General features: G+C 33.3%; 1 protein-coding gene across 1 annotated transcript; it reads left to right on the plus strand.

Moving 5' to 3' along the window:
* The first annotated feature begins 811 nt into the window (after nucleotides 1–811).
* LOC123678993 (endocuticle structural glycoprotein SgAbd-4-like) lies at nucleotides 812–6,184 on the plus strand. The gene is made up of 3 exons (XM_045616298.1): nucleotides 812–968; nucleotides 1,852–2,009; nucleotides 5,711–6,184. Exons 1-3 carry the CDS (start codon nucleotides 957–959, stop codon nucleotides 5,991–5,993), a joined length of 453 nt encoding a protein of 150 aa, XP_045472254.1. The 5' UTR covers nucleotides 812–956; the 3' UTR covers nucleotides 5,994–6,184.
* Nucleotides 6,185–12,175: the final 5,991 nt, after the last annotated feature.

Consider the following 12,175-nt stretch of genomic DNA (forward strand, 5'->3'; position numbering starts at 1 on the left):
CAGAAATGCCAACTTAAAGTTATATACCTCGAAAAAAAACACCCGTTAGAAGCGTATTCTGCAACACTTCGAGATTCTCACTTCAGGGATGGAATTCATAAATTGGAATCTCGTTGGAACAAATATATTTTTTTAGGGATATTCTACTGAATAATAAAGTATTTCAAATCATAAAATTGTGTTTTTTTTTAACGAACGGCAAAACTTATTGAACAATCTTGTTTGAGTGCCTTTAAAACACTTGCAATGTTGGGCTGCCTCAAATATACGTGTACATATGCTCGTATAATAATATATCATTATGTTTCATTATTCATTGATCAATATCTCTAATACTTGCAAAGCTAAACAAATCATATATTGATAACTCCAATTTTTTCGAGTTTATATGGCTTTAAATTTTCATCTGTCTCACCCTGAGATCAATTTTGTAATGATGCTATGCGAATCTCAGGAATATCGATCAATGCAATTCAGATGTTGTAATCCATTTCTTCTTAATTCTTACCCGGAATCCAAAACGAGATTCATTTCAACGTTGAAGGTGAAATCCTAATTTTTTTATTATCAAACAACATCGATTCCATTGTGGTTCTAAGGGATCCCATTATCCGATTTGGAGGTCGAGGAAGAGCAATCCTTGAATGCCATGAATCAATTACGCCAAATATCAAGAAACGTTCTAATAAAGCGACTAACCCATCTCGTTCTGCAATAATAATTGCGAATTCCATAAATTTCAAACAGTGTTAACGGTTATAATAATTTCAGGTGGAGGGGAGGGTCTGCATATTGAAAAAATGGAGATTCTCCCAGTTTAGATGAACTAAGACAAAACGGATCGTGGGGAGGGTAGTAGGATATCGATATATATGTTTGAACATAAGATGGCTAAGTATAAATTGGCTCTTGATTCATCTCTCCTCCACAGTTTGAAAGTGCACTTTTGATTAACCATGCAGTTACTGGTGAGTGAGAAAGAATGTGATTTATATTCATACGTTTAGATTAGCGCTGAATAAAAGAAGATCTGATACAATACACCTAACGCGTAAACTCGTCGAGTGATATGTTTTACATACCTGCAGAAGTTTCGAAATGAATCAATAATTGAAAGAAAATCCATAATTTTGCAATAATTGGTTGCAAATTTTGAAGGATATGTTACAGGAATTGGATTATGTTCAGTAAAATGAGTCTTCATTTGGTGAGATGATCTAGTTTGTAAGGGACGCTCGAAAAAATATGTCATTCAATTTTTTTCTTGAATTTCGTTCATATTCTATGATTTAAATGGGTTTAGTGTTTTTGATCTTCTAAAATAGAGGATGTTTATTAATTGGCTTAAAACATTCAATCCTGCCTTATTCATTTACTGTTTTTCATCACTCATTGTTTTTGACCATCTCTAAAAATTGAATTTTCAAGAAATATTTGGAAAATGAAGTTATCAAAACTTTCTTCTGAATTTTTGTTAGATTTTGTAATGAAAATTATGGTTCTTCGATGGAAACACAGAAAATTAGAAATCTTTTGAAGTCATAACATTTTTTTGTTGGACGTAATTGAAATTCAATTAAAAAAAAAACAAATTAAAGAGTTTTGAAGTTCTAGGATTAGTAGTTATGAAAGACAATTCCATCAAATTTTTCAACATCAAGTGAATCTCTTACATTGCATTGTATGTGCCTTTTTGCTCTCAACACTTTGCATATTTCCTTCTTCGGAAGAATTGGAACAATATTTTTTGCTTTAGTCTGAATGGAACCACAAAAAATATATATCTAGAACCAACAAATTTCACGGTTTTGATATATTCGAAAATCTGAAGTTTTTTGTTTTTTTTTACAGTTAACTATCTCAGCTTTTATTCTGTGCGCTACTGCGTTACCTCAGTATAGGCCACGTCCTGTACCAAGACCTATACCAGGTCCAATTCAACCAGGAAGGGTTATTGCTATTTTGAGACAACAACAGGATGTGAATGTCGACGGATCTTACCAATATAAGTAAGTTGTTTTTGTTGTAATATAAAATGCGAAATATCCTATTTTAACACTAAGCCTTATATTGGAAAAGGAATGAGGAGCTACAAAAACACTACAAATTTAAATGAATAGTTCATTATTTCCTCTATCTCGAAGAATATCCAAAATCCTAAGATTATTTGATAAAAAGCTACTTGTGAAATGAAAAAAAGGAGCTCTATCTTTTCGGAACTGAACTTGTGGCCGTGAGAATACTGGCTGAGAGTATAATTCACAAGGCTACGAACGTGTAGCAGACCATGTTATAATGCAATAATTCATTTTTTGTCTTTAAAATTCATAGATTGTAATCTCGAGCTAGTAAGATAAATAGAGAATCATAAATTATTTTTGTACAAAATTTTTTATCATAGTAGATTTGATCCCTTTTTTCAAAAACTATATTTCTGACAAAAGGGATCAAATCTGTTTTTTCTCGAATATTTATTATTTAACAAAAATTAGACATTTTTAAGCAGAAATTTCAAGCTTTCGTATTGTAGCATCGTGAGGATTGCCCATGATTCACCTCAAATTAAGTTATATTACGAAATTACCAGGTTTCAATCAAATTCTTCGTCATTGTTCGAAACATGATGTCACATCTAAGGCGGAATCAATTATGTTTTACCACAATCGTTTACGTGGAATCATCATATTCAATTCCATGGTAGTAATTTAATACCAATAAAATCCAGGATCAAACCTTTGAAGGAGTGCCGTGCTCTCTAACCGTGAAACACAATAAACAATTTTTGATCTAATATATTCTGTTTCTTCATTTTTAGTGTCTTATTAACTTCCTAAGTTTAAAATTCCCATTTTTCGAATTATCTATAAAAATATTTCAATGGAATGAAAATGAGAATTCAAATTGCGGAGTCAACAGAAGTGCATATGTGGTCTGCATGAGCCCAACTGATGCTCGAATGAACGATCGTTCAGATGCTCCTGACTTTTTCGATATTCTGCTTTCATTTTCTATACTTATGATGACATGAAATTTTGCACTTAGCTTGAAATTGTCATTTTTCTTCCAAATGCAAATTTTCAACTCCATCGAATCTGCAGTTTTGGAATTTTGAATGGCCATACTTATGAAAACTCTAGTCGTATTTTGCCTTTAAGGGTTTAACCTTGGCAATCAAGATCCGAACTTACCCTGCAATTTTCAAATTTCTAGGTCCTTTCTTTCGAAAGTTTTTGTGACGGACGGACAGAATTGAATTATTGTTTTAGATCATTTCCAACTCGAAATTCGAAAATTATGGATCATTTGAAGAAATGATAAAGGGATGTGCTTGGAGAACATGAGCTCGAAAACGAATTAGGAATACCTAAGATTTTTATAAGATAGTCGAACAGTCGAAAGAAAGGTTTCATCATTCATATCAATAAATCAAGAAGAGATATGTGGGAGGACAATGGACATCAGAGCAGAAATAATCAATTATGGATTATTATCATTATTGAGCACGAAATAGATTGGAAAGGTCCCTGATCACTTTCCTTAACACTATTAATTTTTTTTTGTGAGTTATAGTCTTGTCAATTCGATTCCCACAGATGAAATATTATGTAATTCATTTCGACCTTTCGCCATTGTTCTAGGAGGATCAATTTCTTTTGAACTATTTCAAAATATTATTCTGCATTATTACCTGTCATACTCATATCTGCCAATTTTTTTTTTTTTAATCATCATTAATGGAAGATCGAAATACTCTTCTATTATCTCGTCTAAAAAAGTTAGTTCTCTTTGATAATCCACCAACTCATCTGATATGAATTAAATGATTTCAGCAGCATATCAAATAACTGACCTACATATTGATATGACCAAGACATTGAAAGTTTATCTTTGACAAGCGTCACAGCTACTCAGTACACTTCTGGTTCACATCAAGGTTGCAACGAAATGCTGTTTGTAAATAAAGCTTTTCTGCATGCACTTTTCCTCCTAATCTAAAATAAGTAACTGAGATACTTTTTTCAACTTCTTATGAATTCTATGTGAGCTGATCCCAAAGCGTGATTTATCAAACAGATCATACAATATATTCATCCTATTATTTGGCATTGTCTTCTTTCATTATAATTGCTCTATTATAATTGTAGATACATTTCCGGTTTTGTATCAAAGATTGTGCGTAGCACATTGCACAAGGTTGACAAACAATGTTTTTTATCAGATTCAGTACATTTTAAAGAACACTGACATGTGTTCTTGAAATGTTGATTATTCCGAAGGGAATTTGAATCTCAGTCATCCAAGAAAATGAGATTAAACCAAAATATTGGGGGGTTGAGACTGCATGTAGAGTGTGAATAAGGGCAGTTCTAGTGCTGAAGAAATCTATAAAGGGTGTTTTTTTTTAGAGCTATAGAACTTTAAATTGCAATAAAACAACGATGGATTATTCGATTGACATGAATTTTATTAATCCGCAAAATAATCTTGTGGCATTACATTTTAAATATGATTTCTGGCATATGACCGACTTCGAACATTTGTGTCCGTATATCGGCAATAACACGGCGAATGTTGTCTTCCAAATGGTCAAGGGTTTGTGGCTTATCCGCATAGACCAATGACTTAACATAGCCCCCACAGAAAGTAGTCTAGCGGTGTTAAATCACAAGATCTTGGAGGCCAATGCACAGATCTAAAACGTGAATTTGGCGGTCACCAAACGTGTCTTTCAATAAATCGATTGTGGCACGAGCTGTGTGACATGTTGCGCCGTCTTGTTGAAACCACAGCTCCTGGACATCATGGTTGTTCAATTCAGGAATGAAAAAGTTAGTAATCATGGCTCTATACCGATCACCATTGACTGTAACGTTCTGGCCATCATCGTTTTTGAAGAAGTACGGACCAATGATTCCACCAGCCCATAAAGCGCACCAAACAGCCAGTTTTTCTGGATGTAACGAAGTTTCGACACACACTTGAAGATTAGCTCCATTCCAAATGCGGCAGTTTTGTTTGTTGACGTAGCCATTCAACCAGAAGTGCACTTCATCGCTAAACAAAATAAAATGGACGTAGTGCGCGATACGTATCCCGCACAGAACCATTATTTTCGAATTAAAATTGCACTATTTGCAAGCGTTGTTGAGGCGTGAGTCTATTCATGATGAATTGCCAAACCAAACTGAGAATAAATCACTTGACAGCTATTAAATCGGTCGCCATCTTGAACAGTAATGCCAACTTAAAGTTATATACCTCGAAAAAAAACACCCGTTAGAACCATTACTGTATTTCACATTTTCTTGAAAATACATATTCATTTTTCATTTGAATATGCTGTGACATAAATGAGTTCTTCTAGTTTGAAAAGATGAAGCCCTTCATTATAAATATGTCAGCTTATTCGTTAAAGAAATACAAAAACCAATCACTACACATATAGAGGGAGAATTTTAGCTGTGGCTTTTATCTGCGCTCTTGTATCATAAGTTGAAATGTATGATGCCCCGTTCACATTTACTCTGCTCATACTGAGATTCACCTACACATTTCTTGGAAGCGGCTTTTTTGACTGGAGCCTTCTTCGCTACTTTCTTCTTCTGTGCAGCACGCCTCTCTAATAAAGCGGCTGTCTTTGAAACATGTTTCATTCTTTGAAGTTCATTTTTTTTTTTGGATTGCTCTATTAATTTGAAACTTTTTTCAGCTATGAAACTGAAAATGGAATCCAAGCCGAAGAACGTGGCCAATTGAAGGCAGGATCACCAGATCCAATCCTTGAAGCTACAGGTGGATTCTCCTACACCGCCGATGACGGTACACCGATCCAGGTTCAGTACATCGCCAACGAGAATGGATTCCAACCTCAAGGAGCTCATCTCCCAACCCCACCACCAATTCCAGCTGCCATCTTGAGGTCCTTGGAGTACAACGCAGCTCACCCCGAGGAAGATGATGGTGGTGCACCAAGACCAGGAAGATTCGGTTGATTGAATTCTTAGACGAATAACATATTTGAGTTACTCAACACGTGACCTGTTTCTAGTTGAATTATTCTGACCTTTGCTACTCTCATAATATATATAGATTAGGTTTTTGTTCAACCTGTGGAACTGTACATATTAATGACTTTTGATTTATGTGATTTTTATATAGCAATAAATATAACATGAGAATGTGAGTTGAAGTTTATATTTTAGTTTGGGAGTAGTGAGAGAAATTCATAATTTTCTCATGAGAAACAATTTTTTTCAAAAAATAACAGTTAAAGACCTATAATTTCTGTTGTAATCGATGTTATCGAATCAATCGATGAGATATTATAAAATATCTATGTGGAAACATTTGGTCAAGCAAAATGTTCAGCTAAGTGCGAAAATTAACTGATTGGGGCCTATTCATCATAACACCGCTCACCGATTGTTCGTAGATCTCATTACTAGTTAATGAGAAATTTCAATTCGAAATTTGGAAAAAAACCGTAAAAATTGAATTTCTACACAATAATCGTTATATCTCCTAAAATATTGGTCACAGCCCCCTCAAACAAAAATTTTTTTTGAAGATCGAGCTCTAGTCTACAACATGGTGAGGTTTCAAGTCCGTATCTTGTCTCAAAGAGAATTGGCAGCCTCGAGAATATCATCAACATTTTTTTTTGAAAATTTCAGTTTACGACCTATAATTCATGAGATAATGGAGTAATCGCTGAACTGCAAGCATTTTTGTAATCGATATTATCGAATCAATCGATATGATATTATAAAATATCTATGTGGAAATTTAATTTTGATAGGTACAGGGTGGGCAAATTTCGATGTTTTAGCACTACAACTTTTAAACCAGAGGTGATAGACAAAATCTGATACCCCATTCTCGGTCTTTTTTTCTGAGAAACTAAAAAGGGTAGTATTAATTTTTGACCACCTTCTTTTGTTTTCGAGTTATAAGCGAAAATTGGAAAAATGGTGATATCGAAAAACATTTATATCTCCGTTAATACTGATGATAGAGCTCTGAAATTAAAACATCATACAGGCACTTTTTGATGTTGAATCCAGTGGCGTGCTCGTCTTTTCGAAAGGGTTTTTAATTACGAAGCTAAGACCCAAAGTTATGTTTTTTCAAATGGGAACACTAGATTTCTGTGCTATTTTTTGAAAGCTTACTTTTTCTTGATTTCAAAAATATTTAACATCGTATGGTTTGTATTGTATCAATATAAATAATAGAAAATGGTCAAAAACCTTTTTTTACCTAAGATTCTCAATATTTCTATGGTTTCAACTGTTGACGAGCACATAAAAATTGAGCTCCCTATAACAAGAGAAGTGTCCTTCCGTTAATCTGATTATTTCTATGGTTTTTACTAATTCCCTATTTTTCTGTGTTCATCAATAGTTGAAACCATAGAAATATTGAGACTCTTATTTAAAAAAAGGTTTTTGACCATTTTCTATTATTTATATTGATGCAAACCATACGATGTTATATATTTTTGAAATCAGGAAATTAAGCTTTCAAAAAATGGCACAGAAATCTAGTGTTCCTATTAGAAAAAACAGAACTTTGGGTCATAGCTTCGTAATTAAAAACCCTTTTGAAAATACGAGAACGCCACTGGATTCTACGTAAAAAAATGCCTGTAGATGTTTTAATTTCAGAGCTCTATCAACAGTATTAGCGGAGATATAAATGTTTTTCGATATCGCCATTTTTCCAATTTTCGCTTATAACTCGAAAACAAAAGAAGGTGGCCAAAAATGAATACTACCCTTGTTAGTTTCTCAGAATAAGAGACCAAGAAGTGGGTATCAGATTTTTTCTATCTCTTCTGGTTCAAAAGTTGTAGTGCTAAAACATCGAAATTTGCCCACCCTGTACATCTGCGACATGAAATTTCTCCTTTCGGATCTGATTCCGATTAACAATGATACGTTATTATGTATGGTAGGTTGCTTGCTTCATGAAAATTGGAATTATTCTCTTTACTCTATATGCGATATCTCATTAGACTTACTGTGTGAAATTTTACTTGAGTACATTATTATATGATACCTTTAGAATTATCTAGTATGCCAGACTACATCGGACGATCTCCTTTGTTTGAAGTCCGTAGAGAAGTAAAAAATGCATAACTGTATTCTCAATCTCAAAATTCTATTTACTGTTATGGATTAGGATAGTCTTCGACATTTTGCAACTATATTTTCTGCTTTTCACAATTTTCTTTATGGAACTGGAACATCCATCCATCAACGATCATTCTTCCCAGAATAACGTAGAAGAGAGATTTCATCCATAGACCCAATTCTTAAAGGATCAACTAAATTGCTTTCAAGGGGACAAAAGCCACCTTCTTCAATGACTGCTTCATTTCTACTTCATCTCAGCGTGAAATTCCAATAGTTAAATTTCGAAAGACTCATAGAGAAAAAAGCATCATTTTTCGTACAGGAAGTTGAGATACAATTTTAAAAATGAGGAGAGCACTGACAAGAAGAGAGAATCTTTGAGCGCTCGTAACTCATGCGCTAAATGCGCACTTGGAGAACTATTCATAGGTATATATGCTCACCAAGGAAAAATTAGCTCATGAATTGAAGTAATTGAAAAAATAGTAAGAATCATCAAAACTTACATTTTTGTTCCAGAGAAACAATGGCAAAATAGTCCATACTCCAAGTTCTTTCTCAAATTATATCAACCATGCAGAATCTTCTCGAATTCAGCATGAGTTTCTTACTTTAACATTTCGATCTCGTCATTTTCTCTCTATGTACATCTGAAAATAAATAAAATTATAAAAATCTTTTTAATACTCAGTCATTCAATATCAGGAATACCTCTCCATCAAAAATTACAAATAAAAATGATCAAATCAATTTGCCAGAAACGAAAGAACGATGTAAATATTTGTCATGCAATTAGGTACATAGAATTAGGATCTGCACAGATATGAAACTTTCCAACAACCACCTGAGTCAAATTTGGGTTTGATATGATTAGAATATTGGGATGAATTTTATTTCATTTTTTTTTATTCATGTAATGTAAAAGGTGAACAATTCGATTCAAATTTTCAAATGTTAGAATGATCATCCAAGTACGGCTCAGGAATTTTCACAATTATATTTTACATTTCGAAATAGTTCTCTATCAACTACGATATGTGAAGAATAAGAGGGAGGAGTAACCGCAAAATATGATAAAGACTCATTATTCCAATTTCCAACTATTCCAGAATCAATAAAACTTACATTTTTTTCGAAAATCCTCTTCAACTTGACACTAACATTTATCGCTCTACTCAATATGGCCGGAATGCGCAATTTGTTCAAAACACGAAAAGCACAGACTTCTAGGATAATAAAATTTCAACTAATTCGCGTAAACAACCACCTGCGCGATCATCGAAAAATAAATTGAAGTCTTTCAACTGCACCCTGATAAACAGATGGCAGATTCTTACGTAATATCTGATTTCTGATTTTTCGTTCTTGTATTATCAACATCTGAACAGATGTTCGGAAAATGAAAACAAGCTTTTTTCTGTAGATGAAATCAAGTGAGTTTAATTTTGATACAACTGTTTCAGTCTAGACATATTAAAACTGATTTCATTTGGCTAATAGGTAATCGATAAAATATAATTTTGTATTCCGAGTTTGCCGAAGATAGAAGGGGGTTGAAGAAGATTGCCTGTCTGGTTGTCTGTCTGTGTGTCAGCAAATCCTTGTAACAGCCTGAACTTAGTATGCGTATACAGGATGGGCTATATATTGTCTCATTTGAATTTCCAGATGTAGGATGCAATTTGAGCACAGGCGAAATTATTGGGATTTTCAAATTTTGCGTTCTTCTAGTCCGATGTTGATGCAAATTAGTAAGGATATTTGGATCAGGTAGTAAGTATGTAGTTCCAGAAGCATTTAAGCTCTTTCAAATGTATGGTACTCCCAGATCATGCGCAAACATGAATTATCTCTGGATCTCAATATTTCGCGTTTTTTCGAATAGGATTTTTATGAAATGTGGTAATCGGGTTGGGACATAAATGATTCCATAGTTTCGTGAACTTGATAAACTTCGTTCAGAAAAACCTAGAAACTTGCATTTTTCATCTCCTTATGCCTACCAGGGGTTCCGTAAAAATAACCGTTTGAAATATTATTTTCCTGATAATTTCAAAACTACATATTTGATCGAGATGAAATTTTGAAATTTTTTGGATGTAAAATGATAATTTTAAGCTACGTTCAAAATTTCAAGCCGCTCGCTTAACTAAAATCATAGAAAATTCTAGAGGAATACCGAAGAAAAATTACCCAATATTTCCGTGACCACAAAACCAACAAAGTTGAGATTTTGGGTTTGGATTTGTAATAACAATTTAAAACTCCTGCATTTCAAGTTGATCATACAATCAGAACCATAGAAAATTCAAGATGACTAAAAAAAATACCTAGTTTTTCCGTTATTGCAGAACAGATTAGGTTGAGATTTCGCTTGAATATAGATAATAGCCATTTTAAGCTCTGGGCAAATTTTATTCTTGATAACGCCATCAAAACCATAGAAAATTCAGCAGAATATCGAAAAATTCCAATATTTCAGTGATAAACGATTTTGAATATGTATAAAAGAATATAAATTTCAAGCTTCCTAATAAGTTTCGTGTTAATGCAACGTCAAAACCATAGCAAATTCATGCAGAATATCGAAGAAAAGCGATGACGTGAAGTAAACTATCTTCGAGCGGTCGTTCATTCATGCGCCAATTGAACCCTTAAAGACAAATGAGTTTGGGAACGGGTTTTCAATAGGAATTAAACAATTTTAAAAAATATAAGGGCATTATGTATTAGTTTATGACATTTCTTATGTTATTTGTGTGTAACAACACTTAATCATGGAAACGCCATTCAACCATGGAAAGATACACGCTTCAACAATGTTTAGAAACTATTTTATTGAAAGCAGTACTCATTTGTAAATATCGACAAAAATTTGAGAATTTAAGGACGATATTAGTGAATAGTGACATTACTCATTCCCTCAAGAATTGTTCAAAATATACCTAAGCAGGTTATGATTCTTCCATTCTAGTATTGAAACTATACCAACCTAACCTCTTCCCAAACCTTGTCATAGAAATACCAGAGATGTTTTCGTCTTGCTCAATATTCATGAATATAACATGAGAGAACTGAATTTATTAATTCAGAATCGCGGATATTCTGGCGAAAATGCTTCTTTTATCTATAATATTAATCGATAATGACAAAATGTACAGATAATCTGAATCGAAGAGAAATTTGAAACCTGCGAATGAGTGCATTTGATTTTTCTGCTCGAAATGGCAAATCAGGTATGGTCATAAGTTCAGAAGTTCTCGAAAATGGGTGTTTCTGAGTAGGTAGTGCATAATTTGCATTTCACACGGTGTGCAGTGGTGATCTTCATTTCACAATGAGGCTATACAGGTCCGTAATAAAGTAAAGCAGACATTTAACATCTACACTTCTAAACAATTTTCTTATGTCTAAGAAAAAAGGTGTTCCCTATTTAACTTATTCTATCCAAAATTATCATAACAGTGACGACCAAAGACTTGGAAAAATTCTGAATTTACTGAAAAACTTCTACTGTTGAAGTTTCAGTTTTTTCTGTTTTCATTTTATATTGTCTTCTGAATACGTGAATTATCATTTGAATATTATCATCATAGCATTGGATCACTTGAAAAATTAAAAGGGAACGTGAGACTGAGAGTTCATCTCGATTCAAAACCTCACCTTGAATTCATTTCATTGCGATGAAATATATGCTTCTGTGACCACCAACATGAGGTTTCCGCTGGGCAGGGAATATCGTTCAAGTATTTAAGACCAATCCTCATTTCTATGGATATTCTGTAAGTGATGCAAAGTTCATTAGGTATTAAATTATGGAAAGAAATATTTCTATGGTTACTCCCAGGATTTTCGTATTCTTCTGATCAAAAAATAATCGTTTTCTTTCAAACCCCATGTTCAAATTGAAATTTTTCTGTAGTATTAGAAAAATTGACACTGAAGAGAAATATGATGAATATACAAATTCTCGAAAGGAGTGAAGGGAATCTCTTCGAATGACAGAATATTTATGTGTGGATTTTTTTTTGCATGAC

Source organism: Harmonia axyridis, chromosome 4, assembly GCF_914767665.1.
Source record: "Harmonia axyridis chromosome 4, icHarAxyr1.1, whole genome shotgun sequence".
Taxonomy (NCBI): Eukaryota; Metazoa; Arthropoda; class Insecta; order Coleoptera; family Coccinellidae; genus Harmonia; species Harmonia axyridis.